Source organism: Oncorhynchus mykiss, chromosome 9, assembly GCF_057628025.1.
Source record: "Oncorhynchus mykiss isolate SJ-2025 chromosome 9, ASM5762802v1, whole genome shotgun sequence".
Taxonomy (NCBI): Eukaryota; Metazoa; Chordata; class Actinopteri; order Salmoniformes; family Salmonidae; genus Oncorhynchus; species Oncorhynchus mykiss.
Window position 1 is genome coordinate 38866511 of NC_143030.1, and position 24819 is coordinate 38891329.

General features: G+C 43.8%; 2 protein-coding genes across 4 annotated transcripts in view; both read right to left on the reverse strand.

Moving 5' to 3' along the window:
* LOC110531968 (uncharacterized) overlaps nt 1-23468 on the reverse strand; it is a 34330-nt gene extending 10862 nt beyond the window's left edge. The window contains exons 1-2 of one of the 3 annotated variants that reach the window (XM_036987866.2): nt 23399-23468; nt 15-926 (exon numbers count right to left, since the gene is read on the reverse strand). In XM_036987866.2, coding sequence (XP_036843761.2) covers nt 15-843 — 829 coding nt within the window. In that variant the 5' untranslated portion in view covers nt 844-926; nt 23399-23468. Of the gene's footprint in view, nt 1-14; nt 927-22267; nt 23129-23398 lie in introns of those variants that run through there. The other 2 variants (XM_021615516.3, XM_021615515.3) reach the window with 2 other exon arrangements.
* The window catches only part of LOC110531972 (transmembrane and coiled-coil domains protein 1), a 466184-nt gene that overhangs the window by 283361 nt on the left and 158004 nt on the right, over nt 1-24819 (reverse strand). The window lies entirely within an intron of this gene.

Consider the following 24819-nt stretch of genomic DNA (forward strand, 5'->3'; position numbering starts at 1 on the left):
CTTTAGGTACTCACCTGTCACTACTCCTCCACGGACTGTTGACACCACAGTGACGACTGTCAATCTAATGTCAGGTGACTGTGTGGAAAGGATTGTTTTGGCTGTTGTCAGGGCAGATAGGCGGGGCTGGACAGTGAGGCTGACCTTCGGGGTCATCTGTGCTTCGGCCATCTTGGATGATGGCCCTCCGCTGAAAGCCGTCTGAGCCTGTGGCCGGAACTGTGCCATTCTATCTGACGTTGTCAAGGCAACCGGTGACTCTTTTTTCACAACAGCCATCACTGTAGGGACAAATTCACTTCCTGATCCAGTCATCTGCCAATCTACATCCCTTGGTACGATTGGTCCATCAGATTCCCTGCCCCCTGATGTCACTGGCTCAGCACCTGAGGATTTGGTGGGTGGGAGCGCGGTTGGTCCCTTTGCAGATGCAACCCCACTTGGTTCTGGGGTTACCATAGTACCTGTCCTAGCCTCAACAGAAGTGGACTGGCTTTGGGCAGACCCAATGTTGAGTTTCTGAGAGGGGGAATGGGATTGACTGAGGTCTTTAGTTCTAGTCTGTGTTGTGGGAGTGCCCATTTCCCCCCCACCCTGTCCCAGGTCAGAGCCCCCTTCCCCCCTACCGCCTCCCTCTGTGGGCCAATCCGTATTGATCACTCTGACAGACCCGTCGCTCCGACCTCTGGGACGAGAGGAGGGCAGACTGGGTTTGAGGGATGGAGTGATGACAGGGTCTGGAAGAGAGGAGGATGAGGAGGAGGAGCTGACGATCACCTGGCCAGAAGAGGGATGGAGAGAGGAGAGGAGGAGGAGGAGGGTGAGGATGGATGCAGTGGCCATGGTCTGGCTGTTGATGGTAATGATTTCTACAGTCCCTCTATTTGTCTTTCCAGCCGTCTGTCACACCATCCTCATACTGGGCTCTGTAGACACAGACAGAACAGAGAATGATGGATCAGGTTAACTCAGTATAGGAGTGAATATTATAACATGCGCGCCACGGCCTTTGGATGCGGGGAATAAAATGTCACTTCCGCAGAGCACCTCTCCATATTTCCTTTACACATTAACTTCGTACAGCTCTAGGGGACCACACATGAAACCACATAAGCAGCATACACAAATGAATGAATGAATGAGTGAAATAACATATTTCTTTTAACAATCTCCAGTTGGCAACCCATTCCTTACCGGATTAATTGAAAAAATGTTGGGCTGTCCCCGACTAAAAAATAATTTTGCACGCCCAATTTTTCAGTTTTTGATTTGTTAAAAAAGTTTGAAATATCCAATAAATGTCGTTCCACTTCATGATTGTGTCCCACTTGTTGATTCTTCACAAAAAAATACAGTTTTATATCTTTATGTTTGAAGCCTGAAATGTGGCAAAAGGTCGCAAAGTTCAAGGGGGCCGAATACTTTCGCAAGGCACTGTATATATATGTTACTGCTCGACTAAAACAATCTCGGTCGAACAACAGCCTAATGACCAAACAATCGACCAGTCGACTAATTGGGGTCAGCCATACAAACATTACAATGGTCATGGTGTTAACCCCGGTGTCCTGGCTAAATTCCCAATCTGGACCTCATACCATCACGGTCACCTAATCATCCCCAGCCTACAATTGTCTCATTCACCCCCCTCCTCTCCCTGGTTATTCCCCAGGTGGTTGCTGTAAATGAGAAGGTGTTCTCAGTCACCTGGTAAAATAAGGGTCAAACAACCAGATATTGTTCCCGTGCAGTGCACACCGCATAAAGAATGAAAAGGAAATCAATACATAATAGGAGATAAGCAATATTCATATTTATTTAACCCTTATTTTATCAGGTCAGTTGACTGAGAACACATTCTCCTTTACAGCAAACACCTGGGGAATAGTTAGAGGGGAATGAATGAGCCAATTGGAAGCTGGGATTGATTAGGTGGCCATATTGGGAATATAGCCAGAACATGGGGTTTTACACCCATACTCTTCCGATAAGTGCAATGGGATCTTTAGCGACGACAGAGATCCAGGACACACGTTTAACGTACATACGAAAGACGACACCCTACATAGGGTAATGTTCCCAATCACTGCCCTGGGGGGAAAGAGTGAAAAGGGTGCCTCCTACTGGCCCTCCAGCACCACTTCCAGCAGCATCTGGTCTCCCATCCAGGGACCAACCCTGCTTATTTTCAGATGCAAGTCAGCAGTGGGATGCAGGGTGGTAGGCTGATGGTTATAACCCTATATCAGTAAAAAAAAAAACAACAGAGCAAAAGGACAATATAAGAACAAGGTGCAATCCAGGCTCCAACACCCGACACGTGGCAGGGGCTACAGTCCATTACGGATTACATAGGAAGACCCAGACGTGATCTTCCCAACGATGCCTCTCTAGCAGATGAACTCAATGCATTTTATTACTCTTTGGGCAAAAACAACACCGAGCCATTTACGAGGGCCCCCGCTGACCCAGGGGACTGGGTGATTTTGCTCTCCGAGGCCGACGTGAGTAAGGTTTTTTAACCAGGGCGTTGGCAGGCATATTCACAGTCATTTTCAACCTCTCCTTGTCCCAATCTGTAATCGCCACGTCTCAAGCTGACCACCATCATTCCTGTTCCCAAGAACTCTAACGCTACCTGCCACAATGACTACCGCTGTAGCACTCACATCTGTAATCATGAAGTGCTTTGAAAGGCTGGTTATGGCACACATCAGCTTCATCATCCCAGACACCCTAGACCCACTCCAGTTTTCCTACCGCCCCACAGATCCATTGACGATGCAATCTCAATTGCACTCCACACTGCTCTCATCCACCAAGATAAGAGTAATACCTATGTGAGAATGCTGTGCATTGACTGCAGCACAGCGTTCAACAACATAGTTCCCTCCAACCTCGCCGCCATACGTGGGACCCTAGGACTGAACACATTCCTCTGAAAACTGGATCCTGGACTTCCTGACAGGCTGACCCCAGGTGGTGAGGGGGGTGCGGACATCCCAGTACATCAATAGGGCCGAGCTCCTTGCCATCCAGGACCTCTATATCAGGCGGTGTGAAAGGAAGTAACAGAAAAGTGTAACTAATTTCAGGAAACCAGGCGTATGTCATGAGTCACGACTTAACAGGAGAGGCATTTGAAATGTTTTTATCAAAATGCGTTATTTGGCAGAAACGCCTTCTTGAACATTTGAACTTTCATGTGCCTTAATAACAAACTAGTATGCCATCTGTAAATACGAATAAAGTTGTTAAATTAATAGACTAGTTGGTTTAGCCACAGAAAAAGACAGGAACCTTCCCACTAGCCATGATTGGCTGAGATAATGAATGGGCTGGAAATGCCGAGAGATGAGTTTTGGATTGGTCTGCCGTCTTCAGTCTTTAAAATTAGCTGCAGTTTTTTCTAAAGATACAACGTTAGACATGGAGAACTGCTAATGTGTTGCTACTGCTCTCCATAACATTGCTGCCCTGAATTTATCAGGCACTATCGACAAAGGTCAGTGGGAAAAGGTTGTAATGGACTACTTTCAGGAGGATGATCGTACCATGCTGGCTTCTCTGACTCTGAAAATGAATCAGACCATGTGAACCTGAGTGACTTGACACAAGGGGACATGCAAGCTGTACAAACTAAACGGAAACGACAGGATGTTTTATTTAATGAAAGGGGTGACAGTCTGTGGTGAAGCGTTCATCCATGTATACGGGTAAGAGTCTAGATACAACACGCCTGACTCTCCTCCACCAGTCATACAAGGAGAATGGTCTAATGTCTCCCATCAAAAAGAGAGCTGGCCCAAGCAAGCACTTGTTCAGAGTGAGCGGTCTGTCTACCAGATGATGGTTGCTGACTGCAAGACCACCTGTCAAGACCTGCAGCTGTCTCTGGGGGCCCCTACTGAACCAGCAAGCAAGACATCAGGATGCATTACAGCTTTTATTTCCTCCTTTATACTGATTACGGACAGAGATGGAGAGATACACACACACGCACACACACACACACAATATATAATTGGGAAGTAGGCAAATACCTTTCACCGAGCTGTGTAAAGACAGACTGACAGGGGTGAGACAATACATTTAATTTATCTTTATGTTCTTTTGTTGTTTCCAGGTGCACTGTCCTTCTGACCCTATGCAGCCAGGTCCCATCTCATTTTAAAATCCTCACTAGTGTGGCTTGTTTGGTGTCTGCTGTGAAGGAATACCACAACAAGTCAACTACTTGATTGATGAAGGCATGTCATCCAGAAAAGGCAGCCGCCCAGTCATCAACTACATACACTTTTCAACTACGGAGTTGGGGAAACACATGTGGACCTGAATTGTGATAACTGCAGTGGCCAAAACAAGAACAAGTTTGTGCTCTGGTATTGTGCCTGGCGGACCATGCACAAGCTCCACCCCAGTCTGGACCTTCAGTTCCTGATCACAAGCTTGCCTCTGACTGGTGCTTCGGCCTCATCAAGCAGCACTTCAGAAAGACTAGAGTTACCACTTTGTCTGAGATTGCTGGTGTTGTGAAGCACAGCACTGAGACTGGTCAACATCCCACAGCTGGTTGGACTGGAGGATGGCACGGTGCTGGTTGAAAGCTATGGCTGGCAACAACACCTGACTCTGTACATTAGGCCGCTGCTATAGATCTAGCAGTACCAGCACTTCAGGTGAATATCATTTTTATTGCATTGTATGAGGTTATTATTATTATCTAACCTTGGGAGGTGAATTGATGTTACGCAAGGTTGTAATGTCTTCTCTATGTTTTTTTGTTATTTCCTGTTTTACAGCTTCGATGCTCTGGAGCCTGGTGTTGTTGTCGCCAAAGAGTGTTCAGACTCAGTCAAGACCAGGTTTCAGCTGCTGTGCAACGCTGACATCCTTCCTGTCATAGATGGTCTGCCTGTACAAGCACCACCTGGACTGGACACAGCTAGACAAACTTCTATTTTTGAGAAGTGTAAGAGCAATTACAAGGTTATGTTTTAATACTGTTATTGCATCAAAAGGTTGTTTTATGCAACAGAATAATGGGTTGCTAGAACACTCATCTGGGTGTGTTCTACTGAGGATGGGCCTCTGGGAGATTTAACACTGACAGGAGATTTACGATGTCTTTTGGGTGATAAAACCTAAAGAGACTGCATTCCAGAGCATGAGTTAATGTTTCTGTTCTATATGGTACCAGGGAGAGATGACACCAGGGCCAGACCCTGGTTTTTACACAATGAAAATAGTTTTTACAGCAGATCCTGTCTGCTCTGAATTATAAGTATCTTTCATACAAATCTTAACCTTGTGACCCATTCCATACATCTGTTGTTTGTCATGTAGACTGAAGGGGGTGTTTATTGGCTATAAAATACCTTTATACCTTTATCTCGGGGCTCTCAACGAATCACCTAAGAGTGATTTGTCGACCAGCCATCATTATTGTAGAGCACTCAATCAATTCACTTTATATGTGTGTGTTGTATCCCTTATTAATAAGTTAATAAAGATTTAGTTTAAGTATGACTGACTTGTGTGATAATTTATTTACCCTCAAATGAGGAGAGATAAACTTAACCACCACAGAAGATCAGGGAATTTTGCAACAAAGAGGCTATAGACATCACATACTCTGCACCAAAGTCAAGGGCAGGACAGAAACAGGCTCTCCAAATACAGATTCCATTGTTCATGTGTGGTTCGGATGGACCAGTACATCATTTGGGGCGAGTTCCAAGTCATCAGCACTATCTGCAGTGCCTCTATTCACATGACTCTCTCATAACACACACGCCATACGTTGTTGCTACTATTTATTTTTTTATCCAGCTGCTCAGCCACTTTACCCCCGATTGTATGCATATAAATAGCTCATCTATGTTACAACTCCCACCGAAGGTGGCTCCTCTCCCTGTTCGGGCGGCACTCGGCGGTCGTCGTCACCGGTCTACTAGCTGCCACCGATCCCCTTTTCCTTTTCTGTTAGTTTTGTCTTATTGGTTACACCTGTTTCTTGTTTGGGTTTTGGTTAGGACTATTTAAGCCGGTTATGCCCGCCTGCTCTTGTTCCTCTGTTCGTTTTTGTGGATGTGCATTGTTCTTATTTTCTCCAGACTTTTTGGGTCCTGTTTTTGGCGTGACCGTTTCTGTACCGGAATAAATACGATTGTCCTAAACCCTCTGCTCTCTGCGCCTGAATCCGCACCCACTACTCCTAGAAGTCCTGACAATCTATCACTGATATCGTTATTGATATTGTTCTTGTACAGACTGTATATTATTTTGTTCTTTCTACTGGCATCGACACTTGTTCTTTTTTTCTTTATATTGACACTATCTATTTTTGATATTGCTACTATGCAAGTAACCATTTGTGACCCGTTTCAGGAAACTAGGCGTATATCGTGGGTCACTACTTTACAGGAGAGCCGTTCTAATGCAAAACATTTTTTTATCAAAATGTGTTTTTTGGCAGAAATTCCTTCTTGAACATCTGAACTTTCATGTGCCTTAATAACAAACTTGTAAGCCATCTATAAATACAAATAAAATTGTTAAAAATTACGAGCCTAGTTGGTTTAGCCACAGAAAAAGTCAGCAACCTTCCCGCTAGCCATGATTGGCTGAGATAAGGAGTGGGCTGGACATGCTGAGAGATGAGTTTGGATTGGTCTGCCATATAGCACGCTTCTGTCTTTTTGATCTGCTCAGTTTGTCTAGGTAGTCCTGTGTAACGCGGCTTTTTAAAAATGTATTGTGTAGTAAAACTGCATAAGTGTTGCTCTCCACTTTCTGGAGGACTGAGACACCTGTCACCGGATGACATCTTCAAACTAAGGGTAACCATGGCATCTGACAGGAGACGTGTCAGGTAAGATAGTCTAGCTAGCTACATTTTCAGATATTATTGTTTCTAATTTTGACAGAAAATGGTTTATTTCAAGTTAAAGTACTGTTAGCTAGCTAGCTAATGTTACGTGTATGATCTTATTATTTATATCTCAGAGCAATTTGCTTGGCTAGCTATAGCCTAATGTTAGCTAGCTAACATTGAAGCTGGTTGGTTAGCTACCTGCAGAATCATGCAGGGTAGTAACATCATAAATTGGGATTATGGATCATTGTTTACCTAGCTAGCAAGCTACATGTCTTAACAAAAGACTGTGCAAGTATCCATTTCGGGTGCATTTGTAAATTCAGTCTGGCCATCAACTCCGATTTCAGAGCACTCTCGCCTGAGTGTGCCGGAGTGCAGAATAACTGATGAATTTACAAACGCTCAACACCTGTTCAATATAGCCAGTGTCAGTGAATGTATGCAAAAAATGGCATTCAATTGTTACCAGCAGCACAGTTACATTCACAAATGCTTGGGATAACATTAAACAACCTAACCAGCTCTGCTAGTGCGAGTAAACTGTTAAGAGTGGGGTGTTTTCTCATTTGTGTCTGGAAATAACTAGGAACCTATCCAGTGTTAGCCAGTTAGCTTGGGTGCTTGACTGCCATTGTGCGGTCAGGACGTTCTGATCAACCCTACTCATCGGCCATACTGTCCAGTGTGCGCTCTGAACACTCAGAGCGAAACGCTCTGAATTTACGAACAGACAATCTGACAGCACAGTTGCAGTCACCAACGCTCTGGATAACATAACAGCCTAACCAGCTCTGCTAGGGCGAGAATGTTCAGTGCGGCAGGGCGGCAGGGTAGCCTAGTGGTTAGAGCGTTGGACTAGTAACCGGAAGGTTGCGAGTTCAAACCCCCGAGCTGACAAGGTACAAATCTGTCGTTCTGCCCCTGAACAGGCAGTTAACCCACTGTTCCCAGGCCGTCATTGAAAATAAGAATTTGTTCTTAACTGACTTGCCTGGTTAAATAAATAAAAAAACTGTTCTCTCAGTTGTGTCTGTAGCTAGCACGTTAACTTAGGTGCTTGACCCCTGTTGTTAGTACAGAACACTCGGATTAATCCTTAAAGAGATGGGTTGGGCTAAAGCTTAAGATGGTGTGAACGATGCTGAATGGGCTCTCCAGTAGTACTACCAAAACATTCAAAGGCTATTTTCCCAAAAGTGAGTTTACAAGTTTATCAACTTTCAAAGCAAAACTATGTTCCTCAAATACAGTGTATGATGTACCATTTTGTAGCTCTGCTTTATCCGATGTAAAAAAATAAAAAATCTGATTTTGCTACATAAGACCGAATCAAGACAGTCGGTCACAATTGTTAGACCCCAGCCACCCAAGCTGTTCTCTCTGCTTCCAAACGGCAATGGTACTGGAGCATCAAGTCTCCCACCAACAGGCTCCTGAACGAACAGCTTCTACCCCCAAGCCAAAAGACTGCTAAATAGCTAACAAAACGGCTACACGGACTATCTGCAATGACCCTTCTATTGAATTTTTGTACTGTCTCTATGCACACATACACACACATTTGCTCTCACAGACATAACACACACACACATTCATACTGACTCTACATACATGCACACACAGTCACATACAATCATCATACATACTGATGCTACTCTGTTTATCATATATTCTGATGCGTAGTCACCTTACATATCTAACCCTACCACTCCAGTATCCCTGCACATTGTAAATATGGTATTGGCACTGACCCTGGAACTTTATTTATTTATTTATTATTTAACCTTTATTTAACTAGGAAAGTCAGTTAAGCACAAATTCTTAGTTACAATGACGGCCTACCAAAAGGCAAAAGGCCTCCTGCGGGGACGGAGGATTAAAAATAAAGAAAATATAAATATAGGACAAAACACACATCATGACAAGAGAGACAACACAACACTACATAAAGAGAGACCTAAGAAAACAACATAGCAAGGCAGCAGTACATGACAACACAGCATGGTAGCAACACAACATGGTAGTAACACAACAACATGGTAGCAGCACAAAACATGGTACAAACATTATTGGGCACAGACAACAGCACAAAGGGCATGAAGGTAGACACAGCAATACATTACACAAAACAGCCACAACTGTCAGTAAGAGTGTCCATGATTGAGTGTTTGAATTAAGTGATTGTTTGTTGCAGCTCGTTCCAGTCGCTAGCTGTGGCGAACTGAAAAAAGGAGCGACCCAGTGATGTGACCCTGTGACCCGAGCTTACTTTCTCGCGTTCTTCTTATTTCTATTTCTCGTGTGTTTTGTTCTAGTTGACTTTTTAATAAAATTGTTATAGTAGTACTGCATTGGAAGCAATAAAGGCATTTCACTGACAATAAAAATGTGAAACTTGTGTGTGTACCTATATAGAGTGGTGTTTATAGCTGTTCTGCTGTGCTGACTCAGAGGGCAGGTCACTGAATTCTTCCAGAGGCTTAAGCAGAGGGGTGTGGTGTATAGTTACAGTGAGTCATGACACACAAACAAACAATGAAATGTGTACACACACACAATCTCACACACACACAGACAGGACCTTAGCCTGCAATTTAAATTGAATAATGCAAAAAGCCTGCATAATGACCGGAGTAAAGGAGCAAAATTGGTTTCACTCCTCCAATACAGATGGGCACTACTGTGTCTCTCTATTTGTATCCCTTTATATATCTTATTGGCTCCTTGTGTGTCTCTTTCTCTCAGCCTCTGACACAATACCTATTTTCTCTCTAGTACAGTTGAAGTTGGAAGTTTACATGCACCGTAGCCAAATACATTATATTCAGTTTTTCACAATTCCTGACATTTAATCCTAGTAAAAATTCCCTGTCTTAGGTCAGTTAGAATCACCACTTTATTTTAAGAATGTGAAACGTCAGAATAATAGTAGAGGGAATTATTTATTTCAGCTTTTATTTATTTAATCACAATCCCAGTGGGTCACAAGTTAACATACACTTAATTAGTACTTGGTGTCATTGCCTTTAAATTGTTTAACTTGGGTCAAATGTTTCGGGTAGCCTTCCAAAGGCTTCACACATTAAGTTGGGTGAATTTTGGCCCATTCCTCCTGACAGAGTTGGTGTAACTGAGTCAGGTTTGTAGGCTTCCTTGCTCGCACACGCTTTTTCAGTTCTGCCCACATATTTTCTATAGGGTTGAGGTCAGGGCTTTGAGATGGCCACTCCAATACCTTGACTTTGTTGTCCTTAAGCCATTTTGCCACAACTTTGGAAGTATGCGTGGGGTCATTGTCCATTTGGAAGACCCATTTGCGACCAAGCTTTAACTTGATCTGATGTCTTGAGATGTCTTGAGATGTTGCTTCAATATGTCCACATAATTGTCCTTTCTCATGATGCCATCTATTTTGTGAAGTGCACCAGTCCCTCCTGCAGCAAAGCACCCCCACAACATGATGCCGCCACCCCCGTGCTTCACAGTTGGGATGGTGTTCTTCGGCTTGCAAGCCTCCCCTTTTTCCTCCAAACATAACGATGGTCATTATGGCCAAACAGTTCTATTTTTGTTTCATCAGACCACAGGACATTTCTCCAAAAGGTAAGATATTTGTACCCATGGGCAGTTGTAAATCGTAGTCTGGCTTTTTTTTATGGCGGTTTTGGAACAGTGGCTTCTTCCTTGCTCAGCGGCCTTTCAGGTTATGTCGGTATAGGACTTGTTTTAATGTGGATATAGATAATTTTGTACCTGTTTCTTCCAGCATCTTCACAATGTCCTTTTCTGTTGTTCTGGGATTGATTTGCACTTTTTGCACCAAAGTACGTTCATCTCTACTAGACAGAATACGTCTCCTTCCTGTGCGGTATGACGGCTGCGTTGTCCCATGGTGTTCATACTTGCGTACTATTGTTTGTACAGATGAAAGTGGTACCTTCAGGCGTTTATCAGAAGCTTCTAAAGCCATGGCCTCATTTTTCTGTAATTTTCCAAGCTGTTTAAAGGCACAGTTAACTTAGTGCATGTACAATTCTGACCCACTGGAATTGTGATACAGTGAATTATAAGTGAAATAATCTGTCTTTAAACAATTGTTGGAACAATTACTTGTGTCATGCACAAAGTATATGTCCTAACCGACTTGCCAAAACTATAGTTTCTTAACAAGAAAATTGTGGATTGGTTGAAAAATGAGTTTTAATGACTCCAACCTAAGTGTATGTAAACTTCTGACTTCAACTGTATATGTGGACTATCTTATTCTATTTCTCCCAGCCTCTTTCTACACTTTCTCTCTATACCTCGATTACTAATACTATCCTCTGTTCAACTGCTCATGAACAACACATGCGTGAAGTGGTTATGGGAGTGACACATGTGAGTAAGTATGTTTAAGGATGCCGTGTGTGCGCGCGCATGCGCGTGTGTGTGCAGTTGTGTGCACCATCATGGAAGAGAGTGAACATATGTGAGCCAGTGTTCATACATATGTGGAATTGTAAATCTGAACGGAGATCTTGTCAATAATGTGTGATGTTCCACTTCCGAAATTGATGGTTTTAAGGCGTCCGCATGCTTCCCATCCGATACAGTTCGGAATAGATAGTGCACATATTATGACAACATTTTGAGACATTTTTGTTTGTTTTGGTCTTCAGCAGGTTTTTTTTTCAGCTGTTCGTATACACAAACATTTTCTTGAGGCAAGCCGAAGTCGGTAGCCAAAGTCTACTCCCCTTCCTCAGTGATTGGTCAACAATTGTTGTGTTTTCATGCAACAACAAAAAAAAAATGACTTTGGAAATACTGCACCAAATATATCAGTTAGATGTAAAAGTGCGCCACTAAGATCTCCTCGGCAAAAACGTAAAAACATTTATTGAGTAACATTTTGAGGAAGTGTATTCTGGCTACTATTTGGTGTTTTTTCAAGTTTTTCAAGCGAAGGTCTTTTAAGGGAGTATGAGAGAACACTCGTTCGGTTCACCTAGCCGGGTTCGGCTTTAGCGAGGTATAATGAAAGAGAGAAACACAGAAAAAGAGAAACACACACAGAGAGAGAGATTTTATTTTATTTTTTATTTTACCTGTATTTAACCAGGTAGGCAAGTTGAGAACAAGTTCTCATTTACAATTGCGACCTGGCCAAGATAAAGCAAAGCAGTTCAACAGATACAACGACACAGAGTTACACATGGAGTAAAACAAAAATACAGTCAATAATACAGTATAAACAAGTCTATATACAATGTGAGCAAATGAGGTGAGAAGGGAGGTAAAGGCAAAAAAAGGCCATGGTGGCAAGGTAAATACAATATAGCAAGTAAAACACTGGAATGGTAGTTTTGCAATGGAAGAATGTGCAAAGTAGAAATAAAAATAATGGGGTGCAAAGGAGCAAAATAAATAAATAAATTAAATACAGTTGGGAAAGAGGTAGTTTTTTGGGCTAAATTATAGGTGGGCTATGTACAGGTGCAGTAATCTGTGAGCTGCTCTGACAGTTGGTGCTTAAAGCTAGTGAGGGAGATAAGTGTTTCCAGTTTCAGAGATTTTTGTAGTTCGTTCCAGTCATTGGCAGCAGAGAACTGGAAAGAGAGGCGGCCAAAGAAAGAATTGGTTTTGGGGGTGACTAGAGAGATATACCTGCTGGAGCGTGTGCTACAGGTGGGAGATGCTATGGTGACCAGCGAGCTGAGATAAGGGGGGACTTTACCTAGCAGGGTCTTGTAGATGACATGGAGCCAGTGGGTTTGGCGACGAGTATGAAGCGAGGGCCAGCCAACGAGAGCGTACAGGTCGCAATGGTGGGTCGTATATGGGGCTTTGGTGACAAAACGGATTGCACTGTGATAGACTGCATCCAATTTGTTGAGTAGGGTATTGGAGGCTATTTTGTAAATGACATCGCCAAAGTCGAGTATTGGTAGGATGGTCAGTTTTACAAGGGTATGTTTGGCAGCATGAGTGAAGGATGCTTTGTTGCGAAATAGGAAGCCAATTCTAGATTTAACTTTGGATTGGAGATGTTTGATATGGGTCTGGAAGGAGAGTTTACAGTCTAACCAGACACCTAAGTATTTGTAGTTGTCCACGTATTCTAAGTCAGAGCCGTCCAGAGTAGTGATGTTGGACAGGCGGGTAGGTGCAGGTAGCATTCGGTTGAAGAGCATGCATTTAGTTTTACTTGTATTTAAGAGCAATTGGAGGCCACGGAAGGAGAGTTGTATGGCATTGAAGCTTGCCTGGAGGGTTGTTAACACAGTGTCCAAAGAAGGGCCGGAAGTATACAGAATGGTGTCGTCTGCGTAGAGGTGGATCAGAGACTCACCAGCAGCAAGAGCGACCTCATTGATGTATACAGAGAAGAGAGTCGGTCCAAGAATTGAACCCTGTGGCAACCCCATAGAGACTGCCAGAGGTCCGGACAACAGACCCTCCGATTTGACACACTGAACTCTATCAGAGAAGTAGTTGGTGAACCAGGCGAGGCAATCATTTGAGAAACCAAGGCTGTTGAGTCTGCCGATGAGGATGTGGTGATTGACAGAGTCGAAAGCCTTGGCCAGATCAATGAATGCGGCTGCACAGTAATGTTTCTTATCGATGGCGGTTAAGATATCGTTTAGGACCTTGAGCGTGGCTGAAGTGCACCCATGACCAGCTCTGAAACCAGATTGCATAGCAGAGAAGGTATGGTGAGATTCGAAATGGTCGGTAATCTGTTTGTTGACTTGGCTTTCGAAGACCTTAGAAAGGCATGGTAGGATAGATATAGGTCTGTAGCAGTTTGGGTCAAGAGTGTCCCCCCCTTTGAAGAGGGGGATGACCGCAGCTGCTTTCCAATCTTTGGGAATCTCAGACGACACGAAAGAGAGGTTGAACAGGCTAGTAATAGGGGTGGCAACAATTTCGGCAGATAATTTTAGAAAGAAAGGGTCCAGATTGTCTAGCCCGGCTGATTTGTAGGGGTCCAGATTTTGCAGCTCTTTCAGAACATCAGCTGAATGGATTTGGGAGAAGGAGAAATGGGGAAGGCTTGGGCGAGTTGCTGTTGGGGGTGCAGTGCTGTTGACAGGGGTAGGAGTAGCCAGGTGGAAAGCATGGCCAGCAGTAGAAAAATGCTTATTGAAATTTTCAATTATGGTGGATTTATCAGTTGTGACAGTGTTTCCTATCTTCAGTGCAGTGGGCAGCTGGGAGGAGGTGTTCTTATTCTCCATGGACTTTACAGTGTCCCAGAACTTTTTTGAGTTAGTGTTGCAAGAAGCAAATTTCTGCTTGAAAAAGCTAGCCTTGGCTTTTCTAACTGCCTGTGTATAATGGTTTCTAGCTTCCCTGAACAGCTGCATATCACGGGGGCTGTTCGATGCTAATGCAGAACGCCATAGGATCTTTTTGTGTTGGTTAAGGGCAGTCAGGTCTGGGGAGAACCAAGGGCTATATCTGTTCCTGGTTCTAAATTTCTTGAATGGGGCATGTTTATTTAAGATGGTTAGGAAGGCATTTAAAAAAAATATCCAGGCATCCTCTACTGACGGGATGAGGTCAATATCCTTCCAGGATACCCCGGCCAGGTCGATTAGAAAGGCCTGCTCGCTTAAGTGTTTCAGGGAGAGTTTTACAGTGATGAGAGGAGGTCGTTTGACCGCTGACCCATTACGGATGCAGGCAATGAGGCAGTGATCGCTGAGATCTTGGTTGAAGACAGCAGAGGTGTATGTAGAGGGGAAGTTGGTTAGGATGATATCTATGAGGGTGCCCGTGTTTAAGGCTTTGGGGAGGTACCTGGTAGGTTCATTGATAATTTGTGTGAGATTGAGGGCATCAAGTTTAGATTGTAGGATGGCTGGGGTGTTAGGCATGTTCCAGTTTAGGTCGCCTAGCAGCACGAGCTCTGAAGATAGATGGGGGGCAATCAGTTCACATATGGTGTCCAGAGCACAGCTGGGGGCAGAGGGTGGTCTATAGCAGGCGGCAATGGTGAGAGACTTGTTTTTAGAGAGGTGGATTTTTAAAAGTAGAAGTTCAAATTGTTTGGGTACAGACCTGGATAGTAGGACAGAACTCTGCAGGCTATCTTTGCAGGAGATTGCAACACCGCCCCCTTTGGCAGTTCTATCTTGTCTGAAAATGTTGTAGTTTGGAATTAAAATGTCTGAATTTTTGGTGGTCTTCCTAAGCCAGGATTCAGACACAGCTAGAACATCCGGGTTGGCAGAGTGTGCTAAAGCAGTGAATAGAACAAACTTAGGGAGGAGGCTTCTAATGTTAACATGCATGAAACCAAGGCTATTACGGTTACAGAAGTCGTCAAAAGAGAGCGCCTGGGGAATAGGAGTGGAGCTAGGCACTGCAGGGCCTGGATTCACCTCTACATCGCCAGAGGAACAGAGTAGGAGTAGAATAAGGGTGCGGCTAAAAGCAATAAGAATTGGTCGTCTAGAACGTCTGGAACAGAGAGTAAAAGGAGGTTTCTGGGGGCGATAAAATAGCATCAAGGTATAATGTACAGACAAAGGTAAGGTAGGATGTGAATACAGTGGAGGTAAACATAGGTATTGAGTGATGAAGAGAGAGATATTGTCTCTAGAAACATCATTGAAACCAGGAGATGTCATTGCATGTGTGGGTGGTGGAACTAATAGGTTGGATAAGGTATAGTGAACAGGACTAGAGGCTCTACAGTGAAATAAGCCAATAAACACTAACCAGAACAGCAATGGACAAGACATATTGACATTAAGGAGAGGCATGCTTAGTCGAGTGATCAAAAGGGTCCAGTGAGTGGAGAGGTTGGTTGAGGGTCACGGCGATTTAGACAGCTAGCCAGGCCATCGGTAGCAAGCTAGCATAGGATGGAGGTATGTTGTTAGCCACCTCTTGCGTTCGGTCAGTAGATTAGTGGGGTTCCGTGTGGTAGAGGGGATTAATCCAAATCACACAACAACAACAAAAATAAGAACAATAGATATAGTTATAGAGGCCCGAGAAGAAAACATAATAATAATAATAAAAATAAATAAATTGTCCGATTGTCTATTCAGATAGCAGCCGGTAAGACAGCTAACGGTTAGCGGGCCGCAGATGGGCGTTCAGGTAACGTCGCGACGGAGGAGCCAGCCGGATCTCCTTCAGGTAGATAACGTCGGCAGTCCAGTTGTGAAGGCCCGGTGGGGCTCCGCGTAGGCAGTAAAACGGGTCCGGATAGGTGACTGCAGCCCAGGAGTGAATGATGGAACTCAGGAGTGATTGACGGAGCTGGCTAGCACCGGAATAATTGATGTTTGCTCCGGAATCGACGAAAGCCGACTGTCACACGGATAGCAGCTAGCTAGCTGTGAGATCCGGGTATGAATGTCCAGAGAGCAGTTGAAATCCAGGGACATGGAGAGAAAAATTGGTCCGGTATGTTCCGTTCCGAGCCGCGCTGCGCCGTACAAAACTGGCGATAGATTTTCGATAGATTTTCGAGCTAAAGGATAGCTGATGACCACAAACCGTGGTTAGCTGAATACTAACGATTTGCCAGTAAAGAAGCTAACTAGCTTCTGATTAGCTTCTAGATTAGCTTCTGGGCTAGCTCCTGGCTAGCTTCTTGGAGTTTCTGGCTAGCTTCTTGGAGGATTACAGATCTGAGGTAAATAATACTTTTTTATAAATATAAATTGGTGAGGCGGGTTGCAGGAGAGTGTTTTGAAGATGAGTTGATGGAAAATAAAAATAAAATATACGTGAAAAAAGTTGTAAATATATATATATACAGGACACGACAAGACGAGGACAAAAGACGTCTGAACTGCTATGCGATCTTGGAGTTCATGATAGATAGAGAGATAGAGAGAGAGAGAGAGAGATAGAGACATAACTCTTTATTATCCTATCTCCACCTCCTCAGAGTAGTATCGCTGTTTAATTTCCTTCTTCCACTCAACCATCTGTTTTTCTCAGACCCCAGCCTTCTATCGGCCAATCCACCTACAATGAATCACTGTTCCCTTGTTCAGGTGGTGTTATTTCAACATGGTGTGGGAGGGGAGATAGGGGCTGTGAAGATAGAGATAAGCAGAAGCAGAATAGAAGGATGTCAAACATAGATAAAGGGGTATGAGTTGAGATCACAGTGGAAAACAGAAGAACATGAAAAACCTGTGTTTCAGACATAAGGAAGTGGATGGCTGCAAACGTTCTGCTTTTAAACTCGGACAAAACAGAGATGCTTGTCCTAGGTCCCAAGAAACAAAGAGATCTTCTGTTGAATCTGACAGTTAATCTTGGTTGTACAGTCGTATCAAATAAAACTGTGAAGGGCATTCTCCTATAGAGCTCCATTTTTATGGAATGGTTTGCCTACCCATGTGAGAGAGGCAGACTCGGTCTCAACCTTTAAGTCTTTACTGAAGACTCATCTCTTCAGTAGGTCATATGATTGAGTGTAGTCTGGCCCAGGAGTGTAAAGGTGAACGGAAAGGCTCTGGAACAACGAGCCGCCCTTGCTGTCTCTGCCTGGCCGGTTCCCTTCTCTCCACTGGGATTCTTTGCCTCTAACCCTATTACAGGGGCTGAGCCACTGGCTTACTGGTGCTATTCCATGCCGTCCCTAGGAGGGGTGCATCACTGGAGTGGGTTGAGTCACTGATGTGATCTTCCTGTCTGGGTTGGCGCCCCCCCTTGGGTTGTGCCGTGCCGGAGATCTTTGTGGGCTATACTCGGCCTTGTCTCAGGATGGTAAGTTGGTGGTTGAAGATATCCCTCTAGTGGTGTGGGGGCTGTGCTTTGGCAAAGTGGGTGGGGTTATATCCTGCCTGTTTGGCCCTGTCCAGGGGTATCATCGGATGGGGCCACAGTGTCTCCTGACTCCTCCTGTCTCAGGCTCCAGTATTTATGCTGCAGTAGTTTATGTGTCGGGGGGCTAGGGTCAGTCTGTTATATCTGGAGTACTTCTCCTGTCTTATCCAGTGTCCTGTGTGAATTTAAGTATGCTCTCTCTAATTCTCTCTTTTTTTCTTTCTTTCTTTCTTTCTTTTCTTTCTCTCTCTCTCGGAGGACCTGAGCCCTAGGACCATGCCTCAGGACTACCTGGCATGATGACTCCTTGCTGTCCCCAGTCCACCTGGCAGTGCTGCTGCTCCAGTTTCAACTGTTCTGCCTGCGGCTATGGAACCCTGACCTGTTCACTGGACGTGCTACCTGTCCCAGACCTGCTGCAGACTCAGGATCAGGGCATGCAGAAAAGGTCAAAACCAGGATAACTAGAAAACAGGAATAATCAAGAGACAGGAACAGAGGGAAAAACGCTGGTAGGCTAGACAAAACTAAATGAACTGGCAACAGACAAACATAGAACACAGGTATAAATACACAGGGGATAATGAGGAAGATGGGTGACACCTGGAGGGTAGTTGAGTCAATCACAAAGACAGTTGAAACAGATCAGGGTGTGACATCTTGCCACAGATTTTCAAGCCTATTTAATGTAAAATTGTAACTAGGCCACTCAGGAACATTTAATGTTGTCTTGGTGAGCAACTCCAGTGTATATTTGGCCTTGTGCTTTAGGTTACTGTACTGCTGAAAGGTTAATTTGTCTCCCAGTGTCTGAAAGCAGACTGAACCAGGTTTTCCTCTAGGATTTTGCCTGTGGATAGCTCTGTGCATAACTCCTTAATCCTTGCCGGTGACTAGAATACCCATAGCATGATGCAGCCACCACCATGCTACGAAATTACCATGCTTGTTGTGTTGGATTTGCCCCAAACATATCACTTTGTATTCAGGACATAAAGTTCATTTTTTGCAGTTTTACTTTAGTGTCTTATTGCAAACAAGACATTTTTTTGAATATTTTTTATTTTGTACAGGCTTCCTTCTTTTCACTCTGTTAATTAGGTTAGTATTGTGGAGTAACTACAATGTTGTTGATTCATCCTCAGTTTTATCCTATCACATCCATTAAATTCTGTAACTGTTTTAAGTCTCATGGTGATATACCTGAGCGGTTTCCTTCCTCTCCGGCAACTGAGTTAGGAAGGACGCCTGTATCTTTGTAGTGACTGGGTGTATTGATACACCATCCGAAGTGTAATTAATAATTGCACCATGCTCAAAGGGATATTCAATGTCTGTTTATTTTTTTTACCCATCATGCCCTTCTTTGCGAACCATTGGAAAACCTCCCTGGTCTTTCTGTGCTTAAAACGCTCAACTGAGGGAGCTTACAGATAATTGTATGTGTGAGGTACAGAGATGAGGTAGTTATTTAAAAATCGTGCTAAAAACTATTATTGCAGACATAGTGAGTCCATGCAACTTATGTGACTTGTTAAGCACATTTTTACTCCTGAACTTACTTAGGCTTGCCATAACAAAAGTGTTGAATATAAACACATTTCAGCTTATTTTTTTCATTAATTTGTAAACATTTCTAAAAACATAATTACACTTTGACATTATGGGGTATTGTATGTAAATCTCAATTTAGTCTATTTTAAATTCATGCTGCAACACAACAAAATGTGGTGAAAGTCAAGAGGTGTGAATGCTTTCTGAAAGCACTGCTATCTCTTCTACAAATAGAGAAACAGGTGCAAACTCTTATTTCCAAAACCGAATGGGTTCCAAAAATCACAGGCAAAAATCAGGATGAATTCCTTAAACTCAAACTAAATGTTTAAATCTGAAAAACCAAGCCATGTACATCGTAATAAGCCCAAATACCTCCCCAATTCTGAATGAAATCTCTGTTCCAGATTCAACTGAAATTACCACATATCATAGCCATTTTTGACCCAAACATTGCCCAGATTGACATTCACACACACGTAAACTCTCTTTCTCTATATTTCTTGCACACACGTACACATTTTTGTCAGACTCCAGAGAGTGAGGGTCTGAAATGTCCATAGGTTTTAGTGATTATTTTCAGGAACAGAGACTAGTCTATTTGTGGACAGAGGGATCTCTGAGTTCGCCCGAGAAAGCCCTAGTCTGAACGGTGACATACTGGCCTCCATATGCGCGTGTGTGTGTGTCTGTGTGTGTGTGTGTGTGAGAGAGGGAATGGGGGAGTCTGCGAATGTGAAGGTGGCACAGGAAGACTGGAACTGGATATTGACAGAAATAATGTGACATAGAGAGAGAAAGAATGAGTGTGGGAAAGAGAGAGTGACAAAGAGAAAACAAGTGGGAGAAAGAGAGAGTGGGAGACTGAGATGGGGAGAGAGAAAGAGAAAAGATAGGAATAATGATCAAGAGACTAATAATAGCAGACTTGTGGACAGTGGGAGAGAAAGTGAGAATCAAGAAAGGAGTACGAGAGAGGCATAGAGCTAGACGACAGTTATAGACAGAGAGTGTAGTGAGAGAGTGATAGAGAGAGAGGGGACAGAAATATAGTACTAGAGAGCTGTGTCATGAAGGGACACTGAGCGATTCCACAGTCCAACAGAACAGTTCAAGTATTACTGCATACATGTATGGCCTGTTAGCGTGTCATGTAGGGGAGAGGTGAGAGAAATGTGTGTGTGTGTGTGTGTGTGTGTGTGTGGGGTGGGGTAAAGTATGTGGTCAATTTGACCGCTAAGATTCCACCATCGTGCAGGAATGTAAACAAACCAGTTACTATCAGACCAGACCCTCCCTCCACCGACACACACACACACTAACTCACAGTGTTCCCAACACCTCTGATTACCTGTAATGCCCTATCTCTGTCTCAATACCATGTTGAGAAAACATGTGGAGTAATAAATACATTAAACGTTTGAATGATCCAATAATAGGCGATACATGCAGTATTTGTGCACCTACAGTATCATGACAGTTATCTCCATAATGTGAAGTATTTAAGGACGTGGTAAGAGGCACTCTATTACGGATATAGACACACCATCATGAACCAGCACTAAAGGTTGTTGACCCTCTGCCACTCTGTCTAGGGCTATAACCCTGTCCAATGTGACTTTGACCACACAGAAGAGTCAGTCACATGATGAAGCCTTAGAGAGGTGTTCATTGTTCCACTGAGTTAGGCTTGCTATTGTGGCTCCAGAACCAATAATCTGAGTCCTGCTGTCCCGTTGTGATCTCTGGATGAGGAAGATATTCAGCTAGGTCTGAGGTGGACATCTTTCGCTGATGTTCTCCTCTTCTGAGACGAGCCACAGTTCACTCGAACAGGGAGGTATTTTAATGCACAGACACAAGCACTTGCACACACACACGGGTAAAATGTGGGTCGCCTTGGCAACACTAATGAGTGAAGTATACAGAGGATCATACCCATGGAACCCCCAAACCTACATTTGCTGTGACCACGACCGGTTTAGATGTGAATACAGAAAGAGTAGAGAGACACACAGAAAACACACTCTAATTGGCAGACTCTTGACTGATTGAAACAGCTGATAGTGAAGGAATACTGAGGAGTCTGCCAATCCCAAAATGAGTCACTGACATATCAAGAGAAAAACTGTTGATGCAAAACCAATTTTTGCACCTAGGTGCACTATTCTTCAACTATTCTTCCTTGCTTATGTCGCTTATGACTACACACTTATTCTGTCTGTTGTTCTTAAGTGTTTTGTAACAATTCTCAATGTTCTGCCTGTGTTCTGTCTATTGCTCTCTCAGTATAGGTTTTGGGGTTTGTTGTGAGTAATGTTCTATGTCTGCTGTGTGTTTTGTCAGTCAGATATGTTAACTATTCTGTCCAGTGATCCGGGTAAACAGCATCAATGTAACAGTATAGCTTCCGTCCCTCTCCTCGCCCCTACCTGGGCTCGAACCAGGGACTCTCTGCACACATCGACAACTGACACCCACGAAGCATCGTTACCCATCGCCCCACAAAAGCCGCGGCCTGCAAGGGAAACAACTACTTCAGGTCTCAGAGCGAGGGACGTCACCGATTGAAACGCTATCAGCGCGCACCTCGCTAACTAGCTAGCCATTTCACTCCGGTTACACATGTCTGTGGACATTGGGAGCTGAAGTGGAAATCGCCCACTAGGGACAACAATGAGCTTCTGCCTATGATTCAAAAGGTTGCCAGATTGAATACAGCTATTTGAGATTTTAGTCTTTAGCCTATCCCAAACCTTAACTCTTACCTTAACCATTCTGAGTTAATGCCTAAACTTAACCTTAAACACTTGTGTCATGTTTAAGAAACATGGATGAATGTATAATTGTGACATGAGACTGTGAGAGCTAGTTGCATAAACACACTCACAAACACACAACAGGCTACCAGCTTGAGGTCAGACCTCAGTTTCATAGGAGCACGTGTAAACCACACACCCACACACCCACACACAGGCTATTTGTGCATTCCACATTTACATTCAAGATCTCAATCATATTATCATTGTGTGTCCAACTCACCCCTTCTCTTTCTTATAGTAAATTGGGCATCTGGGTCTGTTAGTATTTAAAGATGAGTAGGACGTCGTGAGGATAATAGTCTGGCGTAGTATCAAGTGGCCTATCATCGCATCATTGGGAGGAGAGGAACGTCTGTCCTTGCCCGTTTTTTCCCGAAAGGTTGGTCTAGGCTACAGAACCGACGATGCAGCCAACTGGCAGAGAATGTCGGCAGCAGCCTGTCCCCACGGTGCCCGACAGCTCAGAGATTCCCAACGATAGAAAAATGACCACAGCCACTCAAATATTTCGATTTCATTCATTCACAAAATGTGGCACACATAGCCCGAAATAATAAACTCATTATAATGTAAAAGGCATATGAATATGGTATCTTTAAGCGCGCGTGTATGGCTAAATTACCCATTAATAATTCATTGCCTGTAGTAGGCCTGTCGGATTTTCTCCTCTGTTCATACAGTTTTTATGTATCTCAAACTCGCCTTTCATCATTCCCAATGTACCTGCGCTCCTGTGTCCTGTCCTCAGATATTACGTCCTCTGCGTCAGATTATGAGTCGGGCATGCATGTCGCCACGGGTACGGATACGTATCCACAGCCCTCTGTCTCACGATTCCACCTCTGGTGAGCAGCAAGCTATAGGCTAAAATGCATAACAAGTCTTCTGTTGATTTTGACTTGGATTCCCAACGCCAGTTCTCTCTACGACAAATCAAACCAGCAGGAGCAAGCGCGCTAATTCACGCACTTTTCAGATTGCTCAATCTCTCGCTGCCTCTCTCTTTCTCCCTCCCCCTCCGGTTTACATGCATATCAACATGATTGCCTCCAACCGCCCGGCGCAATTACTATTACACAATAGCACAGCTCAAGCACAGAGACCAGGGCCCACACCAATAAATGTGCCTACAATTGCATTCCCAACCTTCCTTGTGAGAAAAACTGACATCACATTTTCCACTCATATACATGTAATCTAGTCAGAGCTTTGCTTTCACCTTTTAACTTTGTTTTCTTCTTCTCTGTCTCTCTCTTGACAGAAGTAATAATAAACTCATACAGGTCTTTCTTTTGCTGTGGTTCAACCTTTTTTAAAGTTTATTCATTATGATAATTCCGTTAATACATACGTGTTACAACTTCCACCGAAGTCGGTCCCTCTCCTTGTTCGGTCGGCGGTCGACGTTACATGTTTTCTAGACATCGCCACTCCACCTTTCATTTTCCATTTGTTTTGTCTTGTTTTCCTGCACACCTGGTTTACGTCTCCCCATAATTACTATGTGTATTTAGCCCTCTGTTCCTTCCATGTCTGTGTGGGGTATTGTTTATTGTCGAGGTTGGCATGCTTCCGGCTGGTTAGCACCAGGTTTGATGTATACCTGTGTTTTGTGGCATACGGTACTTTGTTTGTGGTACTGTGTGCTGCCTTACTTGTTTTGGGCATTTGGTTTTGGTGACGCTGTTGCGTTCTGGTCTTACTATTTGCCTCAGTAAAGTGCTTCGTGTTCACTCATCTCTGGTCTCGTGCGCCTGACTTCCATGCACCAGCTACACCCACCATTGACAATATTTGATGTTATCAGCATACTGGAAGACATTGCAGTGTGATGATCGCATAAGTGGATCTATAATATTGACCGACAAAGGTGTGAGAAAATAGTTCTGAAGCCAACATATAGCTTTTCAGATGCTTCCTGTCAGTTAAAAGACCTGTTGCAGTAAATTAAATAGTTGCTGTCATTGCCAATAGTCAGGAAGCCATGAAAAATCATGTGAAAGCCAGTGTGACACCTGGACTGTTACAGCTACAAGAAGAAAGGCTTGTTTGTAAGTAGAAAGAAACCAAAACTGAGCTAATGTCTGACTTCCAACTGATTCAGGTTGAGAATGGTGCATGACAAGAGAGACAAAGGAATTGGAACAGATTGTGTTCTCATGCTGAAACTCTACCCTCCTCCTCTCCTCTATCTGTCCCAACCTATGCCTCTGGAGGAGAGCGAGGCAGCCAAGGCTGCTGGTGTTTCCCTGTGCCAAGCCCTGCACCCTGGCTCCATGCCACCCCTTCATCTCCTCCCTCTCTCTGTCACTCCTTCACTCACCCAAGGATGTCCAAGTCATTCAGAGAGAGGCTAGGGAGTTGTTCAAATTCAGGGTTAACGTTAAACATCAGCCAATTAAAATCGTCAACGTGCTGTCACGTGATAGAACGCTGGTCCCATAAGATAACCTGGCACACATTAGCCCTATGCTGACCTCACCGGGTAGCAGTGAATATTTCCTGCAAACCAATGGCATTTCTTAAAATAAGTCAACTCGGTCACGAGAGGGATACATGTAAAACTCAAAATTCAAGATGTACATCTGGTGGCAGAATTGACCTATTTTAAGGAATGCAAATGATTTGTGGAGAGAAAGTTCAAGATCTTTGATAGGCTGACAAGGAATTTGTTGCAAGAAATACTCACTGCCACCTGGTGAGGTTAACATAGGGGCTAACGTGTGCCAGGTTGTCTGATGGGATCAGCAACCATGTAGCATTCTATCACGT